The 26,172-nt window shown below is 44.7% G+C and overlaps 1 protein-coding gene across 1 annotated transcript in view; it reads left to right on the top strand.

Annotated features, from left to right (window-relative positions):
* GALNT14 (polypeptide N-acetylgalactosaminyltransferase 14) overlaps nt 1-26,172 on the top strand; it is a 195,232-nt gene that overhangs the window by 131,351 nt on the left and 37,709 nt on the right. Inside the window, exons 9-11 of the mRNA XM_075341425.1 lie at nt 14,753-14,879; nt 19,948-20,040; nt 24,390-24,473. Of these exons, the coding sequence (XP_075197540.1) occupies nt 14,753-14,879; nt 19,948-20,040; nt 24,390-24,473 (304 nt within the window). The remainder of the gene's footprint in view (nt 1-14,752; nt 14,880-19,947; nt 20,041-24,389; nt 24,474-26,172) is intronic.

The following is a 26,172-nucleotide window of genomic DNA, read 5'->3' as shown; positions in this document are numbered from 1 at the left end:
CTGGTGCTGGTGTTAGGAGCTCTCTGCTGGTGTTGGTGTTTGGAGTTCTCTGCTGGTGCTGGTGTTAGGAGTTCTCTGCTGGTGCTGGTGTTATGAGTTCTCTGCTGGTGCTGGTGTTAGGAGCTCTCTGCTGATGTTGGTGTTTGGAGTTCTCTGCTGGTGCTGGTGTTTGGAGTTCTCTGCTGGTGCTGGTGTTAGGAGTTCTCTGCTGGTGCTGGTGTTAGGAGTTCTCTGCTGGTGCTGGTGTTAGGAGCTCTCTGCTGGTGCTGGTGTTAGGAGCTTTCTGCTGGTGCTGGTGTTAGGAGTTCTCTGCTGGTGTTGGTGTTTGGAGTTCTCTGCTGGTGCTGGTGTTAGGAGTTCTCTGCTGGTGCTGGTGTTAGGAGCTCTCTGCTGGTGCTGGTGTTAGGAATTCTCTGCTGGTGCTGGTGTTAGGAGCTCTCTGCTGGTGCTGGTGTTAGGAGCTCTCTGCTGGTCTTGGTTTTAGGAGCTTTCTGCTGGTTTTAGGAGTTTTCTCTGGCACTGGTTTTAGGAGTAGTGATGGGCAAACCCGCAGATTTACGGGATCGGAGGGTCCAACTGTATTTTTAAAAAAACCTGGTTTGGGACCAGAATTAATCCCGAATATCTGCCCAGATGCCAATCCCCATATACATCTATGGGGACACGAATATAGTGCTTTAAAATGGGAATAGAAGGGACCAGATTTGTAAACGAAATTTGCATCTCTTGTCATAAAACCACACCGAAACAACGTCAATACTGTTTTTGTGTGTGCTTTTGCCAAGAGATGCAGATCTGGTGCTGAAATGTATACACCAAATTCCTGTACCAAGTCTGTATCTCCTGGAAAAAAAATTGCATCAATACCGCATTAAAACAGCATCGTGTTTTTTGACGCTTTTTTTTGCCAGAAGATTCAGATTTGGTGCAGGATTATGGTGTATAAATTTCAGCACCAAATCTTCATCTCGTGGCAAAGAAAAAAATGTGGTATTCTGCCCAGAAATACAGGTCTGTGAACTCCGTTCATCTGAGTTGAGGTTCACTGAGTTCAATGAGGTCACCTGAGGTCCGTTTACCTGCAGTCAGAGGTGGGATACCGTGGGAACCTCCAGCTGTGACCGCAGATAAACTGAGTGACCTCACCGCCCAAAGCTGAGGCTCAGTCAGTCATTGTCTGAAGCCACAGCATGCCAACATGTTGTGTGCCTGCGTGCTGTGACTTGTATGTAGCAGAGCCAGAATCATTGTGTGACCTCATGGACTACGTCGGAACTGAGTCTTTAGGGTTAATAAATTGGGGAAAGAGGGTGTGTTTTTTTGTATTTTATTTCTAATAAAGGATTTTTTCTGTTTGTGTTTATTTCTTTTCCATTACAAATAAGCAAAGGGGGGGGTCTCATAGATGCTGCTCATTACTAATCTAGGGCATAGTGGCAGCTGTGAGCTGTCATTAACTCATTATATTACCCAGATTGCCACAGCACCTGGGCAATCGGGAAGAGCGAGGTAAAGTGCTGGAATTGTTGCATCTAATGCATGGAACAGGGGGGTTGCAGGCTGATATTTTTAGGCTGGGGGGCCGAATAAACATGGGTCTCCCCAGCCTGAAAATACCAGTCCCTAGCTGTCGGCTTTTTCATGGCTGGGTATCAAAATTGGGGGAACCGCATGCTTTTTTTTTTTTTTTAAATTTAAGTTTTAAAAATTTGGGGTTTAATTTTAATGTAAGTTTTGCATTAACGGGTTTTAATCAGGATATCCTCTATCCAAAACTGGCTAATTGCTAAGTGTCTGATTACTGGGAACCTGAGCAATCCTGAGAACAGGGTCTTTAAATTCTGGAAATGGTGCTCTCTTATCCTGTCCTGTATGGAGCATGGGGTCCACTCCATTCATTGTCTGTGGGACTGCTAAGTACAGCGCTCGGGCTTTTCTATCAGTCCCATAGACAATGAATGGAACTGATGTTGATCATGCACATTGTACCCAAATCATTCAGGATGGGGTTCAGGGTCCTGATTTGGGGATCTCTATATACAAGGAATAATGATTTTGTTGTGATTATTGGACCCGATCTGAGTGTGTCCTGATGCTGCCTGTTCCCAAGGACAAGTCTGAGGTATGGATGTCCGCTCGCCCGTCTTCCATGTCGAAGCTTTTCTATTTCTCCCGTATTGCAGGTGAGCTGCCTCTTTTCATCTGTCGCTCGGCAGATAACTCTCTGTAATCCCCTCGGCCTCCTCCTTGTGATTAGTGCCAGGTCCTGTTATCTACACTCTCCGCTTCCCATCTCGCTGCCTCACAATCTGCGCTAAACTCCATGTCCATAATTCTAAAACTAGGCTGACGTCCTGTCCCCGCTTCTCATATCAAATCTCCCGGTGCGTTTCTAATTTATTTCTGTATTACTTACAAAGTTTTCTATTTCTCCTCTAAACTATTTTTTTTTTCAGGTCTTAAAGGGATTTTCCTCTTTATTTGGATGTGTTACATAAAAAACTAAGACAACTGTAAGCTGATCCCAGCAATAGGAACACAGCAGAACGTGTGCAAATTCTCTGTACTGCTTGTTCCTTTGATCACATGTTGAGCTGAGACCTATCACATCTGCTCCCCTCCTATTTATGCTGGTTGAAATCTTCTACCCAAGCCAGCTATAGTTTGTTTTTTGTTGGTCTGTGAGATGTGGTGGCCAAGACTTACTGGTGAAAGTTGTGCTCCTTGCTTGGTGCCGTTGTGGAGTTTACTCCTGTTGTTTTGTAGCTTCCTTACTGCTCTTGTTTTTCCCTCCTGAATCTCTTATTGTCTTTACCTTTCCGTGTGCATGCGGATGACAGAGTTTTGGTTTTCCCTTGTCTGTCTTTCTCTGTGGGTTTCATCACCTTCCTGTCCCGTCCCTGCCGAGGGGGAATCAGACCAGAACTGGTCAGGAGCAGGGCCAGGAAGGAGACTCAGACATCTCCACCATCAGGAGTATCCCTGAGATTAGGGATAGCATTGGGACAGCTTAGCAGCCCCGGTTCCTCGCTATTCCATAGTCATTGTGACAAGTATACTTTTTTTTAATGAGACACTTTGGCACTTTAGTGTTAAAGAAGAGGCTATCTAGTAGCTGTCAATCCCTTAATGATACTTTGGGTAGTCATATTTTACCAAGTCAAGGATGGTGTGGACAGATGGTCCACTGTGACCCTGACACCCAAACACTGCAACTGGCCATATATAGAAGCTCATGCTCCACTTTATATTTCACACTTGGCTCCTTTCTCTCCTAAAAACCTAAAAGTTAACCTCAGCCTTTTACCTCGATGTTGTATTAGATCCAAAATAATTTCTGTTGTAGCTCCATTTTTCTGATCTTCCGAATCCTCTTTCATCACGTGCAATTATTTGCATTCACCACTAGGGGGAGCTCAGGAGCTTATTACACATTGTCTTATCGAGTGGAATGAGCTCCCTCTATTGGTGGCTGCTGAATATTTATTTATTTACTTTTTTTTGTTCAAATACTTTTTATTGAAGTTTTTGATAAATATGGGGGAACAATATATAAGAGATGGGAAAGGTGAAATAAAAGGGGGAAAACTAAGGTTAAGCAGGTTTTTTTTTGTATTTTAAATGTTAGATAATTCAAGTGTAACAGTGTTTTGCATATTTACATTGTTTTAATATTCTGTACAAGATGTTTTGTCAATATTTATATTTTTGTTACAAACAATGATAGAATCTTCTGCTTCCTCGCTGGCAGGATGCTGTTGGAGTCAGTTTCAGCCTCTACTTTGCCTATTTTCTTGGCCTTATTTATTATTATTATTCTACACCACCAACTACAAACTACTTCTCTCTTAACCTTTTCTGAAACTTGTAGTTCTCTCCTGGCTCTGACTCCTGGAGACATCTGAGCACTCATTTTTTTTTTTTTTCTGATGTCACCCAGTGGCTGCTTTCGGTACTGCACCTCAGTGTAGCCAGAATTGAATTGGATACTTTAGTTTCCTCTTTTGCCACATTATTTCTTTTTGAGGACTTGAACCTTTGTATCAGATATACTGTAGATTAGATCCTTTTGAAGCGTGGTCCTTCTCTATAGAGGATGGCGATATCTTGGTAATTCCTGGTAGGCGCTGTGTTAGTTACAGGATGTCTCCAGACTATTAATTGAACACCGCCAACCACAAACTACTTCTTTTTCTTAACCATTTCTGAACCTTGTAGTTCTCTCCAGGCTCTGACCCCTGGAGACATCTGAGCACTTGGTTTTCTGATGCCACCTGGTGGCTGCACTCGGCACTGCACCTCAGTGCAGCCAGAATTGAAATTCATACATTAGTTTCCTCTTTTGCTACATTGTTTCTTTTTGGGGATTTGGAGGTTTGTATCAGATATACTGTAGATTACATCCTTTTGAGGCACAGCCTTTCTCTATAGAGGGTGGCAATATCTCAATAATTCCTGGTAGGCACTTTGTTACAGGATGTCTCCAGACTATTAATTGGACACCGCCAGCCACAAACTACCTCTCTCTCATAACCATTTCTGAGACTTGTAGTTCTTCTCTCCTGGCTCTGACCATTGGAGACATTCAAGCACTCGTTTTTTTTGCTGCTGGCACCTGGTGGGTGCGCTGGGTACTGCACCTCAGGGTACTCAGAATTGAATTGGATACATTAGTTTCCTCTTTTGCCACATTGTTTCTTTTTGGGGATGTGGAGCTTTGGATCAGATTTTTTAGATCAGATATACAGTTATACTGTAGATTAGATCTTATTTCTGAATGGTCGTTCTCTTTAGAGGGTGGTGGTATCTTGATAATTTCTGTTAGGCACTTTGTTAGTTACAGGACGTCTCCAGGCTATTAATTGGACATCGCCAACCACAAACAGCTCTTCTCTCTTAATAATTTCTGAAACTTGTAGTTCTTCTCTCCTGGCTCTGACCCCTGGAGACATCTGAGCACCCATTTTTTGCTGCTCCCACCCGGTGGCTGCGCTGGGTACTGCACCTCAGTGTAGCCAGAGTTGAATTGGATACATTAGTTCCTCTTTTGGCACATTGTTTCTTTTTGGGGCTTTGGAGCTTTGGATCAGATTTTAGATCAGATATATTGTAGATTAGATCTTATTTCGGAGCGGACGTTCTCTTTAGAGGGTGGCGGTATCTTGGTAATTCCTGGTAGGCACTTTGTTAGTTACAGGACGTCTCCAGACTATTAATTGGACACGGTCTTGATTGAGTTCACCTCGATTGTGAGTTTCCTCTGTTAACGGACGACACTTGCCATATTAAGTAGCCTATTTGTGTATCACATTTTGCCCGGGCTTACGGATTTAATGAGATGGAGCTGAAGGAAAACTCAATACCCGTTTGTATCTGTCTCGGGAATGTGACAAGAGCACAAATACAAATGGAATTACTTAGAAACAGAACCGTGTCTGGTGTCAGGAGGAGAAGCCTTGCATGACTGAGCCCGAACAAGCCCGGAGTTTAGGCGCTGACACTTTCTATTATCCAGCACAATCTCGGAGCAGACAGCAGCGCTCCAGCTGGTAACATCACCGCAAAAGCTCAGAGAGCCATGATAGATACCGCTATACTCTTCCCCCAAACCATCGCACTAGATCAATTTCATGTGAGAAAGGCATTAATAATGGGAAGAATTGCAAAAAAAATCCAAGACCCAAGTTAATGCCCCATAAATACTCAGACTTCACGGTTCAGCTATGAAAATGCTAATTTACCCAGAGCGAGAAGCCATTTATTTTAGAAAGGAAATAAAAGACAGTTGTGCGCAGAAAATAAGTATTTCTAATTACTAATGAATGCAAATGTGTCTGGCTGTCACTTTGCATCTTCCATACGGTGTCATAACTCTGTGTCTAGTGCTGCTATTTGCAAATAATTCCAGGTGCAATACGAAGTACGACCACTTGGTGCGCTGTTAGAAAATGCATTGCCTAAAAGGAAACGATTGGCCGGCTGCCCAAATCACTGCACTTTGAGCTCGCAGACTGTGCCGGGCATCCAGCAATATAGGAGAAAGGAAAGACCGGTCCAGAATCAGGCAGATTTCGTTTAGAAAAACTTTTATTACATGCAGAAGATGGTTAATTTTCACTATGGGTGAATAGGTCACTTTCCCCTCAAAATCAGTTCACTCAAGTGCTGGAATACTCTGTAACTCTGGGCAGCTTAATCCTTTCACTGTCAGTTGGCGATCTCCAATCTCCCACTCATGTCACTTTTCCCCCCACTGCCACATACAGTCCTGTCCTCTAAGACATCATCACATGTGCATAGAGGTCACTTTCTCCACAAAATCAGCTCACTCCTGTGCTGAAATACTCTGTAACACTGGGGAGCGTAAATCCTTTAGCTGTCAGTTGGCGATCTCCCACTTATCTCTCTCCCCCCTTTTCTGCCACATACAGTCCTGTCCTCTCAGACATCATCACATATGCATAGAGGTCACTTTCCCCTCAAAATCAGCTCACACATGTGCTGAAATACTCTGTAACAACACTGGGCAGCTCTAATCCTTTCACTGACAGTTGGCGATCTCCAATCTCCCACTTATCTCACTCCCCCCACTGCAACATGCAGTCCTGTCCTCTCAAACATCATCACATATGTGGAGAGGTCACTTCCCCCTGAAATTCAGCTCACCCATGTGCTGTGATACTCTGTAAAACTGGGGATCTGTAATCTTTTAGCTATTAGTTAGCAATCTCCCACTTATTTCACTCCCCCCCCACTGCCAAATACAGTCCTGTCCTCTTAGACATCATCACATATGCAAAAAGGTCACTTTCCCCACAAAATCAGCTCACCCATGTGCTAAAATACTTTTTGCTACTTGGGAGCGTTAATCCTTTAGCTGTCAGTTGGCGATCTCCTACTTATCTCTCTCCCCCCTCCTCTGCCACATACAGGCCTGTCCTCTCAGACATCATCACATATGCATAGAGGTCACTTTCCCCTCAAAATCAGCTCGCCCATGTGCTGTGATACTCTGTAACACTGGGGATCTGTAATCTTTTAGCTATTAGTGTTATCTTTTAGCTAGGTGCTGAAATACTTTGTGCTACTATACACTGCAACACTAGAGGAGATTAAAGGGGGCCCTTAAAGCATCTTTTGCAGAGCGCAGCAGGCACCTGTTGTTCCCCCCCCACACTTCTCTTAAGGTTGCCCATTCAGCTGCTTTTGCCCTGATCCTTGTTTTCTCGGATTATGATTTCCCTCTGTCGCATGGAAAGATTGTCCCAATCATAAGCAGCCCTATCAATCAACATTCACATGAGTGCAGAGGTCACTTTCTCCCACACAATCAATATGCTTCTATCATTACACACTCTGTTCTGTTGGGGTACGCTGATCCTTCCACTCTGACACAATGAATTCCCTCTTGCAAGACTGCTCCCATCACATACAGCCCTGTCCTCATTCACATTTATACATGAGTGCACAGGTCACTTTCTCCCACAAAAATCAACCCATTCCTCATTGCATACTCTGTTCTGCTGGGGAACCCTAATACTTAGTTTCTCAGACCATAATTTACATCTGAGTCTTCCCTATCATATGCAACCCTGTCCTCATTCACATCATCAAATCAGTGCACAGGTCACTTTCTCCCACAAAATCAACACACTCCTCTCATTAAATACTTTGTATTGCTGGGGGATCCTAATACTTACTTTCTCAGACCATGATTGACATCTGAGTCTTCCCTATCATATGCGACCCTGTCCTCATTCACATCATCAAATCAGTGCACAGGTCACTTTCTCCCACAAAATCAACACACTCCTCTCATCAAATACTCTGTATTACTGGGGGATCTTAATACTTAGTTTCTCAGACGGTGATTTACCTTTGAGTCTTCCCTATCATATGCGACTCTGTCCTCATTCACATAATCAAATGAGTGCACTGGTCACTTTCTCCCACAAAATCAAAAAACTCCTCTCATGAAATACTCTATATTGCTGGGGGGATCCTAATACTTAGTTTCTCAGACTGTGATTTACGTCTGAGTCTCCCCACATTGTTATAGTACCCATATCATATGCAACCCTGTCCTCATTCACATCATCAAATGAGTGCTCTGGTCACTTTCTCCCACAAAATCAACACACTCCTCTCATTAAATACTTTGAATTGTTGGGGGATCCTAATACTTAGCTTCTCAGACCATGATTTACGGCTGAGTCTCCCTGCATTGTTAAACTACCTATATCATATATGATCCTGTCCTCATTCATATCATCACATGAGTGCACAGGTCACTTTCTCCCACAAAATCAACACACTCCTCTCATTAAATACTCTGTACTGATGGGGGATCCTAATACTTAGTTTATCAGACCATAATTTACATCTGAGTCTTCCCTATCATATGCGACCATGTCCTATTTCACAGCATCAAATGAGTGCACTGGTCACTTTCTCCCACAAAATCAGCACACTCCTCTCATTACATACTGTGTTCTGCTGAGGAACGCTGATCATTAAATATTCTGTATTTCTGGGGGACACTAATACTTAGATGTAAATCATGGTGTACGAAACAAAGTATTTGAATCCCCCAGCAATACAGAGTATTTAATGAGAAGAGTGTGTTGATTTTGTGGGAGAAAGTGACCTATGCACATATATGATGATGTGAATGAGGACAGGGTTGCATATAATAGGGAAGACTCAGATGTAAATCATGGTCTAAGAAACTGAGTCTTCCCTATCATATTGCGACCCTGTTCTCATTCACATCATCACATGAATGCACAGGTAACTTTCTCCCACAAAATCAGCACACTCCTCTCATAACATACTGTGTTCTGCTGAGGAACGCTGATCATTAAATATTCTGTATTTCTGGGGGATCCTAATGCTTAGTTTCTCAGATAATGATTTACATCTGAGTCTTTCCTATCATATGTGACCCTGTCCTCATTCACATCATCACATGAGTGCACAGGTCACTTTCTCCCACAAAATCAACACACTCCTCTCATTACATACTGTATTCTGCTGGGGAACGCTGATCCTTCCACTCTCAGACTATGATTTCCCTTTTGTTCCTGATCCTCCCTTTACATCCTAAGACACAGGTCACTTTCTCCCACAAAATCAACACCCTCTGCTTCTGCTGCTGTCAGTATTTCAGTAATCTAATTGAATATTGGCTGTGATATTCCATTAATTTCAGTAGCAGGAGTTGCCCGGGAAGGCTCGTGCGCAGATGTGAGCAGATCTCGGGCCTGACACGAGCGTCGGCGGGTGATACGTTTTCTTGCAGACCAGCTGTCAGCAGCCGCGGGCGGGAGACGATATATTTCAGAAAGGTGATAGGGCGACGGCTTCTTTATTGAGAGGTTGATAAATAAAATATGTCTTGCAGTCACAGATATTTATACATCTCCCTTCCATGATGCTCGGTCTCTGACTAATGAAAATAGGCCGCTCGCCCTGTCACAGCCAGCAGACGTATCCAGAGTGACAAATTGCTTTATATACCAGGCAGAATATATGAAAATCTGAATCCGCCTAATCAGTTTTTCCCTTCCGTATTTTTTTTTCCCCTGGAATGTATTGACTCATCAAGTGAAAGTGTCCTCCTCTGGGATCCCGAAAGCTATTATGTATGTGTTATCCTGCGCTCTGCATCCACGCAGTCAATATTCTGATTGAATTTCGAGCCTCTGGCGAGGCACCGCGCGGCTTTTCACCACCTTTTGTTTTTCATTTTTCTTTACAGAAGTGCGGCGCGCGCTCCACACCTCCCACATTGTATCACTTATTATCACATCCAAAGAGGAAACTTTCTGCACAGAGTTACTTTTCTGCAACTCCAGGCAGATCGCAACGTTCTGAGACCCGTGGTACTGCCTAACCTCAGGGCACAAACCGGGCGAGACAACACAAGACCTATACACATGCTGTCAAAAAAGGCAGCCACAGACGAGAAGGAAGAGGAAAGATGAACTTCTGCCCAGGATTACAGAAACATAGCACTTCCTATTTATTGCTATTAATATTTCCCCCCCATTATTGTCACCGCTGCAAAGTTTCTAAGAAAAGAAACAGGCGTGGTGACACAGAAAGAAAAGAAACAGGCGTGGTGACACAGAAAGAAAAGAATTGATAAATAGACGCCGAGATATCAATAGAGAAATGTTGCATAGCCAAAGGAACTTCCTATTTCTTGCTTCTTGTATCAGTCCCATTAGGCAGGGGTGACAAAAAGCAATGCTTAAAGGGGTTGTCCACTTCTTTTACACTGATAGCCTGTCCTTAGGATAGGTGTAGCATGGGCGTCCCTGTACTCTCCTCTCTTCCCCCCGCAGGGACGCGTGCTGACTCACTGCCGCGACCGACTCTTACCATGTGTCCTGGTGTTTCCACGTGTTCGCTCCCTGCTTCCTCCTCCCAGGGCCTGTGCACGCGGTACAGGTCCTCCAGGAGTGTTCCTGGGGCACGTATGCCCGCCGCTGACGTTTTCTTAACAGTAGAAGTCCCAGAAATGTCAAGCTCTCTGGGTTCCAAAGGTAGAAATGTTAAATGACCCCTCTCTGGGACTTCTAGTGTTAAAGGGCCAGCATGTCACTGCCAGGGAATGCCTTTCAGCCTATCACTGAGAGGTACTGGGTATATAAGGCACTCTCCCACTAGTGGAGGTGCCTGATCAATGTGTTCAGTTAGTTAGTGGTTCTGTGCCCTAGCCAGCTAGTTGTCAGGTCCCCTTGTCCACTGTGTTTTCGTTTACAGCGCACTACATCCCTGTCCGACCCAGCCGGGCCTCCAACCTCACCTATCCCGGTGGCTCTTGCCATACTAAAGACTGTGCCTGTCCATTCTGGCTGTGCCTCCAGCCTAAGCTACCCCAGTGGCTCTTGCCATACCAAAGACTGCTTGTCCATTCCAGCCGTGCCTCCAGCCTAAGTTACCCTGGTAGTCCTTGCTATACCAAAGACTGTGCATGTCTATCCCGGCTGTGCCTCCAGCCTCAGCTACCCCAGTAGTCCTTGCTATACCAGAGACTGTGCCTGTCCATCCAGGCTGTGTTTCCAGCCTCAGCTACCCTGGTATTCATTTCTACAGTCATGGCCAAAGGTTTTGAGAATGACACCACAATGCTATTTTCACATGATCTGTTGCCCTCTGGTTTTTAATTGTGTTGTCTGATGTGTACATCACATACAGAAATATAATTGCAATCATATTATGAGACCAAAAGGTTCTATTGACATTAGAATGAGTTAATGCAGCAAGTCAATATTTGCAGTGTTGCCCCTTCTTCTTCAGGACCTCTGCAATTCTCCCTGGCATGCTCTCAATCAGCTTCTGGAGCAAATCCTGACTGATCGCTGTCCATTCTTGCATAAGCAATGCTTGCATTTTGCCAGAATTTGTTGGTTTTTGTTTGTCCACTCGTCTCTTGATTGCCCACAAGTTCTCAATGGGATTAAGATCTGGGGAGTTTCCAGGCCATGGACCCAAAATCTCTATGTTTTGTTCCATGAGCCATTTAGTGCTCACCTTTGCTTTATGGCAAGGTGCTCCATCATGCTGGAAAAGGCATTGTTGGGCACCAAACTGCTCTTGGACAGTTGGGAGAAGTTGTTCTTGGAGGACATTCTGGTACCATTCTTTATTGATGGCTGTGTTTTTAGGCCAGACTGTGAGTGGTGCGATTCCCTTGGCTGAGAAGCAACCCCACACATGAATCGTTTCAGGATGCTTAACAGTAGGCATGAGACAAGACTGGTGGTAGCGCTCACCTCTTCTTCTCCTAATAAGCTGTTTTCCAGATGTCCCAAACAATCGAAAAGGGGATTCATCTGAGAAATGACTTTCCCCCAGTCCTCAGCAGTCCACTCCCTGTACCTTCTGCAGAATATCAGTCGGTCCCTGATGTTTTTTCTAGAGAGAAGTGGCTTCTTTGCTGCCCTCCTTGAAACCAGGCCTTGCTCAAGCAGTCTCCACCTCACAGTGCGTGCAGAAGCCCTCACACCAGCCTGCTGCCATTGCTGAGCTAGCTCACCACTGCTGGTAGTCCCATCCCGCAGCTGAAACAGTTTTAAGATACGGTCCTGGCGTTTGCTGGTCCTTCTTGGGCGCCCTGGAGCCTTTTTGGCAACAATGGAAGCTCTCTCCTTGAAGTTCTTGATGATGCGATAGATTGTTGACTGAGGTGCATTCTTTGTAGCTGCGATACTCTTCCCTGTTAGGCCATTTTTGTGCAGAGCAATGATGGCTGCATGTGTTTCTTTAGAGATAACCATGGTTAACTGAAGAGAAACAATGATACCAAGCACCAGCCTCCTTTTAAAGTGCCCAGTGGTGTCATTCTTACTTAATCATGACTGATTGATCGCCAGCCCTGTCCTCATCAACACCCACACCTGTGTTACTGGAACAATCACTAAAACAATGTTAGCTGCTCCTTTTAAGGCAGGAATGCAATGATGTTGAAATGTGTTTTGGGGGTTAAAGTTCATTTTCTTGACTTTGCAAGTAATTGCTGTTAAGCTGATCACTCTTTATGACATTCTGGAGTATATGCAAATTGCCATTAGAAAAACTTAAGCAGTAGACTTTGTAAAAATTAATATTTGTAGCATTCTCAAAACTTTTGGCCATGACTGTATACCAGAGACTGTGCCTGTCCATCCCGGCTGTGGCTCCAGCCTCAAATACCCCAGTAGTCCTTGCTATACTAGAGACTGTGCCTGTCTATCCCGGCCGTGCCTCCAGCCTTAGCTACCTCGGTAGTCCTTGCTATACCAGAGACTGTGCCTTTCCATCCTGGCCTTGCCTCCAGCCTCAGATACCCCAGTAGTCCTTGCTATACTAGAGACTGTGCTTGTCCCTCCCAGCCGTGGCTCCAGCCTCAGCCTGTCTGCTTCTGTATCCGTCCCTGCCCTGGAGGTCAGGTTCCATAGTCCCGGTCACTGTCCTGGGAGTAGCACCTGGCGTTCTCCTCACGGTGGGTGCTTAGTCAAGCCCCTCCCACTAAAGGGTAAGCCTGGGGTCCTCCTGTGGGCCAGTGGGTCCACCTTAGCTCGTTGCTTAACCATTTCCAGCGGTGAGCATTAAAATAGGTCATCAATATCTGATTGGCCAGGGTCCGACACCCGTCACCCCCGCCAATCAGCTGGAAATGCTCATTTCCGGAACCGCTCTGTTTTCGGATAGTGGCTGCTGCCGGGTACTGCAGTACCAGGCCGTGGCCACTATCAGAAGATGGAGCAGCTCCAAAACTGAGCATTTCTGGCTGCCTGCTGTCGCCGCTGGGACCGAGAACAGCTGATCGGCGGGGGGTGCCGGGTGTCGGACCCCGGCCGATAAGACATTGATGACCTATCCTAAGGATAAGCCATCAATGTAAAAGTAGTGGACAACCCCTTTAACAATTTGCATATTTGTGGACTATGCTCTTTTATTTTTGTTTCTCTTACATATTTTATGCCACGGAGTGTAGGAACAGAAAATGTGCAGAAAAGGCTATGCTGACATACGAGATAAGCAGTAAGGCTATGCCGCCATATAGTGGAAACGCTGAATTTCATCATGGATAAAATCCGCTGTGCATTTTCTTGGTGTTTTCTTCCCCCATAGACCTGTCACGCAGTCATTACCGGGGTCCCGCCAGGTGTAGGTGGACTCCTGGCGAATGCCGCAATACGCAGAGAAATAATACAACTGTGGGCCCTAGTGCTAGGAAAAGGGAAGCGGGGTCACCTCCTAATACTCACCTGTGGCTGATCCCTGCACTCCCTAACGTTCCTATACAGGTCCTTCCCCCGTGCGCCGTCACGTGCCTAGTCCCTCGCTGGCTGTGAACTTAGCCTGACTAGTGATATGGAAGGCCCCAGCGTGTGGAGCCGGAGCAGCTCATCACTGTGCGGTCTCCGTGCTCAGATACTGCAGCTCAGCACCTATTGTAATCAATAGGATCTGAGCATGTGACAATGTGTGGAATCTTTTTAGTAAGAAGCATCCCTTTAAATGTGCTGACCTGCAGTACCAGGCACAATCACATACCTTAAAGGAGCCCTAGCACTTCAGCATGAACCTTAGCTGGTTCCTTCTGCCAATCTTAGGGGTCCTGATCTCCATAAATCCATCACGGTGTCATATTGAGTCTTTAATGAGAACCTGTCACTTGTTATAAATATGTAATTATATTACCTTGTGTAAATGCCGCTGTTCTCCTGAATCCGGTGATGTTTTTCTTTTTCTCCAGCGACATTCCGTTCTCAAGATACGGCCCCTTTTCCCCTTATATATAAATCCAGTTGTTTGGCAAATAGGTGTGGTCTTAAGGAAGCGTTGAAGACCACACCCACTTGACTAACAAGACTAGATTTATATACAGGGAAGAGAAGGCCATATCTCAGGAACAGAGAGGCGCAGGAAAAAAAGAAAAACATCGCCGGATTCAGGAGAACAGCGGCATTTACACCAAGTAAAAAAAAAATGCAATATTTTTTGGCAGGCGTCTGTTTTATTTTGTAAGGTATTTTCTGCTTCTTTAGAAGGGATTGTGTGTGATACCGTGTATCGGGGAGCGAGCCTCGTCTCCGCTCTGTAGATAAGGTATTATTGCAGTCAGGAGGGGATCCGCTACATTGCATTTCCCGTTAGGTTTTGATTAGGTTTGTTGTGTTACGCACCCGGCATAATCCGCGGAGCGCAGGGATCTGATATCAGGTCTTTTTAAGCTGAATGTTTTTTTTTTTTCCAGAAATCTCATTCCGCGTGTGGATGTGCGGAGGGAGTCTGGAAATTATACCCTGTAGCCGAGTGGGACACGTATTTCGGAAGAAGCATCCTTATGTCTTTCCAGAGGGGAACGCCAACACTTACATAAAGTAGGTAGAGTGTTTTCTCTGCGGATAATGAAGATACTGCCTGGGGAGGCGGCTGTACATTATTTGCTTTCGCAGGCGTTCGGCGTATCTCCGTGTAGCATCGGAGCAGAAATTGATTTTTTACACAGTGTGACACTGTTAATTAAGAAATAGCAACATCTAGAAGCAATCTCTCCTTGTCTTATCTGGGAAAATGACTAGGCTACAAGATTACGATCAATAGTCGCACCAGCCCGTGTGACAAGGGTTAAATATGGTTCTCACATCATATCTGTCTTCTCATGCAAATGATGTCGCGGGATTTAAAGGCCCCTCCACCGCAATTACTTATGTCTTCCAGTGTCGAAATGTGTGCAGTATTTATCAATACGGGCCAAGTACCAGATACAGTCCTATAGCCCTCAGCCAAGGGTATATAGTCCTCATCCAAGGGTGTGTAGTCCTCAGCCAAGGGTATATAGTCCTCAGCCCAGGGTATATAGTCCTCAGCCAAGGGTATATAGTCCTCATCCAAGGGTGTATAGTCCTCAGCCAAGGGTATATAGTCCTCAGCCCAGGGTATATAGTCCTCAGTCCAGGGTGTATAGTCCTCACCAAAGAGTGTATAGTACTAACCAAAGGGTATATAGTCCTCATCCAAAAATATATAGTCCTCATCCCAAAATATATAGTCCTCACCAAAGGGTGTATAGTACTCACAAAAGGGTATATAGTCCTCAGCCAAGGGTATATAGTCCTCATCCTAAAATATATAGTCCTCACCAAAGGGTATATAGTACTCACAAAAGGGTATATAGTCCTCAGCCAAGGGTGTATAGTCCTCAGCCAAGGGTATATAGACCTCAGCCAAGGGTGTATAGTCCTCAGCCAAGGGTATATAGTCCTCAGCCAAGGGTATATAGTCCTCAGCCAAGGGTATATAGTCCTCAGCCAAGGGTATATAGTCCTCAGCCAAGGGTATATAGTCCTCAGCCAAAGATATATAGTCCTCAGCCAAGGGTATATAGTCCTCAGCCAAGGGTATATAGTCCTCAGCCAAAGATATATAGTCCTCAGCCAAGGGTATATAGTCCTTAGCCCAGGGTATATAGTCCTCAGGCCAGGGTATATAGTCCTCAGCCAAGGGTATATAGTCCTCAGCCAAAGATATATAGTCCTCAGCCAAGGGTATATAGTACTAACCAAAGGGTATAAAGTCCTCATCCCAAAATATATAGTCCTTACCAAAGGGAATATAGTACTCACCAAAGGGTGTACACTCCTCACTAAAGGGTATATAGTCCTCACCAAAGAGTGTATAGCACTAACCAAAGGGTATAAAATCCTCATCCCAGGGTATATAGTCATCACCAAAGGGTATAAAGTCCTCATCCCAAAATATATAGTCCTCACCAAAGGGTATATAGTCCTCAGCCAAGGGTATATAGCCAAAGCCCAGGGTATATAGTTCGCACCAAAGGGTATAAAATCCTCAGCTCAGACTCTATAGTCCTCAACCCAGGGTATATAGTCCTCAGCTCATGGTATATAGTCCTCATCCTGGGATATATACTCCTCAGCCCAGGATGATGGAGTACCGGATAATGGCTCACTGGCTATAGGATATTTGCCTTTGTGAAATGCATTACCAGGGAGTGATCTATAGACAGTGGGTGCAGCTTTGAAATAACATAAGATGTGTCTGGATGCAGTTACCACTAGGGGGCGCTCAGGAGATTACTGCATACTGCAGGTTTGTTTACTCAATGGAAGAATTTTAGTAAACTTTTTGCATCAGTTTCATATTTAAGATTTGCCTAATAATTTTTAACTTTTCTTGCCTAGCTTTGAAAGAAGAGTTGGTGGGCATAACTGGGGGCGACCGTGGGCATAACTAACTGGGGGGGGGGCGTGGGCATAACTGGGGAAGGGGCCGTGGGCTTAACTGGGGTAGCTGTGGGCTTAACTGGGTGGGCCGTGGGCATAACTGGGGGGTCCTTGGGCATAACATCGGAAGGGGCCGTGGGCTTAATTGGTGTGGCCGTGGGCTTAACTGGGTGGGCCGTGGGCTTAACTGGGTGGGCCGTGGGCTTAACTGGGTGTGCCATGGGCATAACTGGGAGGGGCCGTGGGTATAACTGGGTATGCCATGGGCATAACTGGGAGGGGCCATGGGTATAACTGGGTGTGCTGTGGGCATAACTGGGGGGCGTGGTTATAACTGGGGGGGCGTTATTCTGATTTTCTATTATGACCATATTTGAAGTTCACACACATTTGATTCCAATGTCCGCCTGCTCAGCAGCGCCAACTAGTGGCCAATACAAGCAACCACCATTGATCTTTGTAGGAGAGATGGAGCGGTGTATCACAAATGCAAAGCTCTAATTACCATAAATATGAAAAATTGTAGACATTTTAGGGTAGACTTTCATAGAGGCTGAGGGCAAAGAATAAAAAATCACAATGAATGCAGAAAAGATAATCTTATGTAAATAGAGAAAAAAAAAATGAAAATCAAATTTAATGTCAACACTTAAAAAACAGTGTATGCAAAGTAACTGAACACCATGTAAAGTGTCCAAAACCTTACAAGCAATATGGAAGACCTAACCGCTGCGCTGCTCCGGTCATTCATCAGACCTGCGATGTCTGCGCTCCCCTGCAGAGGATCACATATTATTAATGCTGAAGTGACGGGTGCTAGTGCGACACCCCCGAACCTGCGACAGAGGCTTCACTGCAGCCACTGATAATAATTCCTGAGAAGGGAACAGCAGGTACAAGTGTAATGAAGAAATCCTCATTTACATTCCTGCTCCTATATATCCACAGCGTTCTCCTGTCTCTGCACGGATCAACATATTCTGCAGAAAACCAGACCCGACACCAATGTAACACCCATCACAGAATGAGCACAGAAGGCAGTATTATAGTAGTTATATTATTGCACATAGGAGCAGTATTATAGTAGTTATATTCTTGTACATAGGGGCAGTATTATAGTGGTTATATTCTTGTACATATGGAGCAGTATTATAGTAGTTATATTCTTGTACATAGGGGCAGTATTATAGTAGTTATATTCCTGTACATAGGGAGCAGTATTATAGTAGTTATATTCTTGTACATAGGGGCAGTATTATAGTGGTTATATTCTTGTACATAGGGGCAGTATTATAGTACTTATATTCTTGTACATAGGGGGCAGTATTATAGTGGTTATATTCTTGTATATAGGGGGCAGTATTATAGTACTTATATTCTTGTACATAGGGGCAGTATTATAGTAGTTATATTCTTGTACATAGGGGCAGTATTATAGTGGTTATATTCTTGTACATAAGGGCAGTATTATAGTAGTTATATTCTTGTACATAGGGGGCAGTATTATAGTGGTTATATTCTTGTACTTAGGAGCAGTATTATAGTAGTTATATTCTTGTACATAGGGGCAGTATTATAGTGGTTATATTCTTGTGCATAGGAGCAGTATTATAGTAGTTATATTCTTGTATATAGGGGGCAGTATTATAGTGGTTATATTCTTGTACATAGGGGCAGTATTATAGTAGTTATATTCTTGTACATAGGGGGCAGTATTATAGTAGTTATATTCTTGTACATAGGAGCAGTATTATAGTAGTTATAGTCTTGTACATAGGAGCAGTATTATAGTAGTTATATTCTTGTGCATAGGAGCAGTATTATAGTAGTTATATTCTTGTATATAGGGGGCAGTATTATAGTGGTTATATTCTTGTACATAGGGGCAGTATTATAGTAGTTATATTCTTGTACATAGGGGGCAGTATTATAGTAGTTATATTCTTGTATATAGGAGCAGTATTATAGTAGTTATATTCTTGTACATAGGGGGCAGTATTATAGTGGTTATATTCTTGTACATAGGGGCAGTATTATAGTAGTTATATTCTTGTACATAGGGGGCAGTATTATAGTGGTTATATTCTTGTACATAGGGGCAGTATTATAGTAGTTATATTCTTGTACATAGGGGGCAGTATTATAGTGGTTATATTCTTGTACATAGGGGCAGTATTATAGTAGTTATATTCTTGTACATAGGGGGCAGTATTATAGTAGTTATATTCTTGTATATAGGGGCAGTATTATAGTAGTTATATTCTTGTACATAGGGGCAGTATTATAGTAGTTATATTCTTGTATATAGGGGCAGTATTATAGTAGTTATATTCTTGTACATAGGGGCAGTATTATAGTAGTTATATTCTTGTGCATAGGGGCAGTATTATAGTAGTTATATTCTTGTATATAGGGGACAGTATTATAGTAGTTATATTCTTGTACATAGGCGTAGTATTATAGTGGTTATAGTCTTGTACATAGGGGCAGTATTATAGTAGTTATATTCTTGTACATAGAGGCAGTATTATAGTAGTTATATTCTTGTACATAGGAGTAGTATTATAGTAGTTATATTCTTGTACATAGGAGTAGTATTATAGTAGTTATATTCTTGTACATAGGGAGCAGTATTATAGTAGTTATATTCTTGTACATAGGGAGCAGTATTATAGTAGTTATATTCTTGTACATAAGGGGCAGTATTATAGTAGTTATATTCTTGTACATAGGAGCAGTATTATAGTAGTTATATTCTTGTACATAGGGGCAGTATTATAGTAGTTATATTCTTGTACATAGGGGCAGTATTATAGTAGTTGTATTCTTGTACATAGGGGCAGTATTATAGTAGTTATATTCCTGTATATAGGGAGCAGTATTATAGTAGTTATATTCTTGTACATAGGGGCAGTATTATAGTAGTTATATTCTTGTATATAGGGGACAGTATTATAGTAGTTATATTCCTGTACATAGGGGCAGTATTATATACTCATATATTGATATGTATTATGGCTAGTGTTGCTTTCTCAGATATAACATGGAGTTATTAGCTCCTGGATCCTTCTGGAACATACGGCTTCTCTGTGGAGGGGGATGGGGCATTTATTCTCTGCTTGCACACATGCCGCTATCTGCGAGAATAAACACACGGTGCGCACAACTCAATAACTTCTTGCTTTTTCCTGTCACCCTTCAGGAACACCAAGCGCACGGCTGAAGTATGGATGGATGAATATAAAAACCATTACTATGCAGCGAGACCGGCTGCTCAAGGAAGACCATACGGCGAGTACGTCTCCCCCCAGAGGATTGAATGGAAATGGGAAAAAGTATAAAAAAAATCGTCAGCCTCGTAATGTGTATTCATTGGGATATTGAGTAGTATGGACACTCTGTGCGGTTTTATACGGTGGCGATTTACACCATTATTCCATTTCTTACATGGTACACAACCGCGGTTTATAGACGTTATCGGCGGTGCCGGATGCTGAGGCCGGGCCCGGAGATAAACGTTTCCCATTTTCTGTATTATGTGATTTAATTGTGCAGATATTGTACAGGTAATAATATCAGGCCGAGCGCCCAATACCGTAAATAAGGCGGAAAACCCAATTATCTGTGAATTAAGGCTCTGCCGAATACTCCGGGCCCTTCCCGGCCTGTGTCTGCGCTCATAAACCTCGTCATATGAGTGAATGCCAGGGCCGGTAACTTAGAGGATAGGGCACCATACCAACAGAGGACCCCCTAGAGAAACCCACGCCAGACCCCCGACCCCGACTTACCCCGTCTGCCGGACTGTAGAGTGGAGATCTCCCAGGTGTCCCTTCCTACTTCCCCCCATTCCTCTGCTTCTACTTACCCACAGGCTCCTCCCCTCCCATCTGGTTTTTATTTTGGTTGTAGTCTGGGGTCTGTATTTTGGTCATAGTCTGGTCTGGGGTCTGTATTTTGGTCATAGTCTGGTCTGGGGTCTGTATTTTTGTCATAGTCTGGTCTGTGGTCTGTATTTTTGTCATAGTCTGGTCTGGGGTCTGTATTTTTGTCATAGTCTGGTCTGGGGTCTGTATTTTTGTCATAGTCTGGTCTGGGGTCTGTATTTTTGTCATAGTCTGGTCTGGGGTCTGTATTTTGGTTGTAGCCTGGTCTGGGGTCTGTATTTTGGTTGTAGTCTGGTCTGGGGTCTGTATTTTGGTTGTAGCCTGGTCTGGGGTCTGTATTTTGGTCATAGTCTGGTCTGGGGTCTGTATTTTGGTCTGGGGTCTGTATTTTGGTCATAGTCTGGTGTCGGGTCTGTATTTTGGTTGTAGTCTGGTCTGGGGTCTGTATTTTGGTCATAGTCTGGTCTGGGGTCTGTATTTTGGTCATAGTCTGGTGTGGGGTCTGTATTTTGGTTGTAGCCTGGTCTGGGGTCTGTATTTTGGTCATAGTCTGGTCTGGGGTCTGTATTTTTGTCATAGTCTGGTCTGGGGTCTGTATTTTGGTTGTAGCCTGGTCTGGGGTCTGTATTTTGGTTATAGTCTGGTCTGGGGTCTGTAGTTTGGTTATAGTGTGGTTTGGGGTCTGTATTTTGGTCATAGTCTGGTGTGGGGTCTGTATATTGGGGATAGTCTGGTCTGGGGTCTGTATTTTGGTCATAGTCTGGTCTGGGGTCTGTATATTGGGGATAGTCTGGTCTGGGGTCTGTATTTTGGTCATAGTCTGGTCTGGGGTCTGTATTTTGGTCATAGTCTGGTCTGGGGTCTGTATATTGGGGATAGTCTGGTCTGGGGTCTGTATTTTGGTCATAGTCTGGTCTGGGGTCTGTATATTGGGGATAGTCTGGTCTGGGGTCTGTATCTTGGTTACAGTCTGGTTTGGGGTCTGTATATTGGGGATAGTCTGGTCTGGGGTCTGTATTTTGGTCATAGTCTGGTGTGGGGTCTGTATATTGGGGATAGTCTGGTCTGGGGTCTGTATTTTGGTCATAGTCTGGTGTGGGGTCTGTATATTGGGGATAGTCTGGTCTGGGGTCTGTATTTTGGTTATAGTGTGGTCTAGGGTCTGTATTTTGGTCATAGTCTGGTTTGGGGTCTGTATTTTGGTTGTTGTTTGGTCTGGGGGTCTGTATTTTGGTCATAGTCTGGTCTGGGGTCTGTAGTTTGGTTATAGTCTGGTTTGGGGTCTGTATTTTGGTCATAGTCTGGTCTGGGGTCTGTAGTTTGGTTGTAGTCTTGTCTTCGGTCTGTAGTTTGGTTACAGTTTGGTTACAGTCTGGTCTGGGGTCTGTATTTTGGTCATAGTCTGGTTTGGGGGTCTGTATTTTGGTCATAGTCTGGTCTGGGGTCTGTAGTTTGGTTGTTGTCTTGTCTTCGGTCTGTAGTTTGGTTACAGTCTGGTCTGGGGTCTGTATTTTGGTCATAGTCTGGTCTGGGGGTCTGTATTTTGGTTGTAGGCTGGTCTGGGGTCTGTATTTTGGTCATAGTCTGGTCTGGGGTCTGTAGTTTGGTTGTAGTCTTGTCTTCGGTCTGTAGTTTGGTTACAGTCTGGTCTGGGGTCTGTATTTTGGTCATAGTCTGGTTTGGGGGTCTGTATTTTGGTTGTAGTCTGGTCTGGGGTCTGTATTTTGGTCATAGTCTGGTCTGGGGGTCTGTATTTTGGTTGTAGTCTGGTCTGGGGTCTGTATTTTGGTCATAGTCTGGTTTGGGGGTCTGTATTTTGGTTGTAGTCTGGTCTGGGGTCTGTAGTTTGGTTGTAGTCTTGTCTTCGGTCTGTATTTTGGTTACAGTCTGGTTTGGGGTCTGTATATTGGGGATAGTCTGATCTGGGGTCTGTATATTGGGGATAGTCTGGTTTGGGGTCTGTGTATTGGGGATAGTCTGGTCTGGGGTCTGTATATTGGGGATAGTCTGGTTTGGGGTCTGTATTTTGGTTACAGTCTGGTCTGGGATCTGTATTTCGGGAACAGTTTGATCCAAGGCCTGTATTTTGGGGATAGTCTGGTTTGGGGGTCTATACTTTCTGGACAGTCTGGTCTTTGGTATATATTTTGGAGATAGTCTTGTCTGGGGTCTGTATTTGGAGATATAGTGGTCAGGTGGGGGTCTGTATTTTGGCTGCTCTTTGCTTTGGGGTCTATATTTTGGAGTTGTGTGGCCCAGGTGTGTATTTTCTGTGTAGTCCAGTCCCTTCATTACTCTTGTATTTATTGTGATCTCTGGGATTCCCTTTTTCCAGCAGATCTCCCCATTGCAGCTCAGTGGTGACTAATTGGAATCTATTCCTTCCTTGGCATAAACCAGATTTTCATTCGGCTTTGATCTGAATTTTCCTCCGTCCCCAGTAAATACTAGATACACAGAACAGTACGGCCTGTGAGCTGTCTGCCATGTGACGAGGCTGCAGACGTTTTCCTCTTAATGCCGGTGATTGCCGACTGCTCCGCTCTTTCTCGCTTTTAACAACCTGAATATTTTAATTAAAACACATGGCGGCAATAAATCCGTAATTCAGGATCTGCAGTTTGTGTTCTCCCGAGGCTCCGCCGTCACGTTTAACCGTTGTAATATTATTTTGCATTTTCCCCAATTAAGCCGTCTTCGGAGGAGCGAGTAACGCTGAGCGCAGCCACGGATTTTTCATCACAAGTCAATTACCGTGATAACAATCGGCAAACAAACAAAGCTTCACCTCGGCAGCCGCCATCGCTCCCGGCCTCATCCACCTGCGGAGACTCCACCAGTATGAGGCTGGGTACACAGGTGGCCATGGGGTGTGAGGCTCCTTTTTGGGCAATTGTTGGAGGAATTTTTTTGCTTCCAAAACAGGAAACAAAAAAAGTCTCCAAAACAGGAGCAATGTTTGAAGCAGTTTCCATTAAAAACTCATGGCTTTTAAACTTCTCAATGGGAACATGGCTTTAGTGTTTAATGCTCCCAATGTCAGGCAGCTGCTGCTAAAGGATTTAGTGCATCAGGATCAGTCGACTAAGATAATAATTCTGGAGCTTTGGCTGTGACTAGAGTAGATTATCTACTGGGATCTGTGCAGGATCTGTGCACAGTGTTGCCACATGCAGCTTTGGATGTGACTGGAGTAGATTATCCGCTGGGATCAGTGCAGGATCTGTGCATAGTGTTGCCCACATGCAGCTTTGGATGTAACTGGAGGAGATTATCCGCTGGGATCAGTGCAGGATCTGTGCACCGTGTTGCCCACATGCAGCTTTGGATGTGACTGGAGTAGATTGTCCACTGGGATCAGTGCAGGATCTGTGCACTGTGTTGCTCATATGCAGCTTTGGATGTGACTGGAGTAGATTATCCGCTGGGATCAGTGCAGGATCTGTGCATAGTGTTGCCCACATGCAGCTTTGGATGTAACTGGAATAGATTATCCGCTGGGATCAGTGCAGGATCTGTGCACCGTGTTGCCACATGCAGCTTTGGATGTGACTGGGGTAGATTATCTGCTGGGATCAGTGCAGGATCTGTCCACTGTGTTGCCCACATGCAGCTTTGGATGTGACTATAGTAGATTATCTTCTGGGATCAGTGCAGGATCTGTGCACTGTGTTGCCCACATGCAGCTTTGGATGTGACTGGAGGAGATGTACCCCGGAGAATAATTAATATTTACCAAACCTTTCTCTCTCTGCAGCATTCAGAAGAGGTTGTCCCTGCGACGGAGCTTAAAATGCCGCCCGTTCAAGTGGTATTTGGAGAACGTGTATCCGGAACTGCAGTAAGTCACTTTAATAAAAACTGACATATATATATATATATTTTTTTAATATTCAACCGGTGATCTCTGATGATGATGGATCTCGTTTATTAAAGCGCTGATCAGATCAACTGGGTAACGACGCTGCGGTGTGCGGCTCCCATTAGTGGTGTGCGGTGTGTACATGAAGGTGAACTACACTCACAGTTTCCTTTGCTGGAGCCAATACTTTGGGCAGGAGCAGATATCAGCGCCTCCGCTCTGTAAAACATATATACAGCGTAGACCTCTTCTATAGAACTTGTCTGTAGCCAGAGGGTGGAGGCCTGCACAGCATGGCAAAGGAGACCAAGAATGTTCAATTCTGATTTACCACCACTAATGTAAAGCTCAGTGCTTGTAACCACCACTAGAGGGAGCTCAGTGCTTGTAACCACCACTAAGGGGAGCTCAGTGCTTGTAACCACCACTAGAGGGAGCTCAGTGCTTGTAACCGCCATTAGAGGGAGCTCAGTGCTTGCAACCGCCATTAGAGGGAGCTCAGTGCTTGTAACCGCCACTAGAGGGAGCTCAGTGCTTGTAACCGCCATTAGAGGGAGCTCAGTGCTTGTAACCGCCATTAGAGGGAGCTCAGTGCTTGTAACCGCCACTAGAGGGAGCTCAGTGCTTGTAACCACCACTAGAGGGAGCTCAGTGCTTGTAACCATCACTAAAGGGAGCTCAGTGCTTGTAACCACCACTAGAGGGAGCTCAGTGCTTGTAACCACCACTAGAGGGAGCTCAGTGCTTGTAACCACCACTAGAGGGAGCTCAGTGCTTGTAACCACCACTAGAGGGAGCTCAGTGCTTGTAACCACCATTAGAGGGAGCTCAATGCTTATAACCACCACTAGAGGGAGCTCAGTGCTTGTAACCACCACTAGAGGGAGCTCAGTGCTTGTAACCACCACTAGAGGGAGCTCAGTGCTTGTAACCACCACTAGAGGGAGCTCAGTGCTTGTAACCACCACTAGAGGGAGCTCAGTGCTTGTAACCACCACTAGAGGGAGCTCAGTGCTTGTAACCACCACTAGAGGGAGCTCAGTGCTTGTAACCACCACTAGAGGGAGCTCAGTGCTTGTAACCACCACTAGAGGGAGCTCAGTGCTTGTAACCACCATTAGAGGGAGCTCAGTGCTTGTAACCGCCATTAGAGGAAGCTCAGTGCTTGTAACCGCCACTAGAGGGAGCTCAGTGCTTGTAACCACCACTAGAGGGAGCTCAGTGCTTGTAACCACCACTAGAGGGAGCTCAGTGCTTGTAACCACCACTAGAGGGAGCTCAGTGCTTGTAACCACCATTAGAGGGAGCTCAATGCTTATAACCACCACTAGAGGGAGCTCAGTGCTTGTAACCACCACTAGAGGGAGCTCAGTGCTTGTAACCACCACTAGAGGGAGCTCAGTGCTTGTAACCACCACTAGAGGGAGCTCAGTGCTTGTAACCACCACTAGAGGGAGCTCAGTGCTTGTAACCACCACTAGAGGGAGCTCAGTGCTTGTAACCACCACTAGAGGGAGCTCAGTGCTTGTAACCACCACTAGAGGGAGCTCAGTGCTTGTAACCACCACTAGAGGGAGCTCAGTGCTTGTAACCACCACTAGAGGGAGCTCAGTGCTTGTAACCACCACTAGAGGGAGATCAGTGCTTGTAACCACCTTTAGAGGGAGCTCAGTACTTG

Source organism: Anomaloglossus baeobatrachus, chromosome 3 (assembly GCF_048569485.1).
Source record: "Anomaloglossus baeobatrachus isolate aAnoBae1 chromosome 3, aAnoBae1.hap1, whole genome shotgun sequence".
In the NCBI taxonomy this organism is placed as follows: Eukaryota; Metazoa; Chordata; class Amphibia; order Anura; family Aromobatidae; genus Anomaloglossus; species Anomaloglossus baeobatrachus.
Note: the sequence above shows the minus strand (reverse complement) of the source record. Positions and strands in the feature narration are given on the sequence as shown.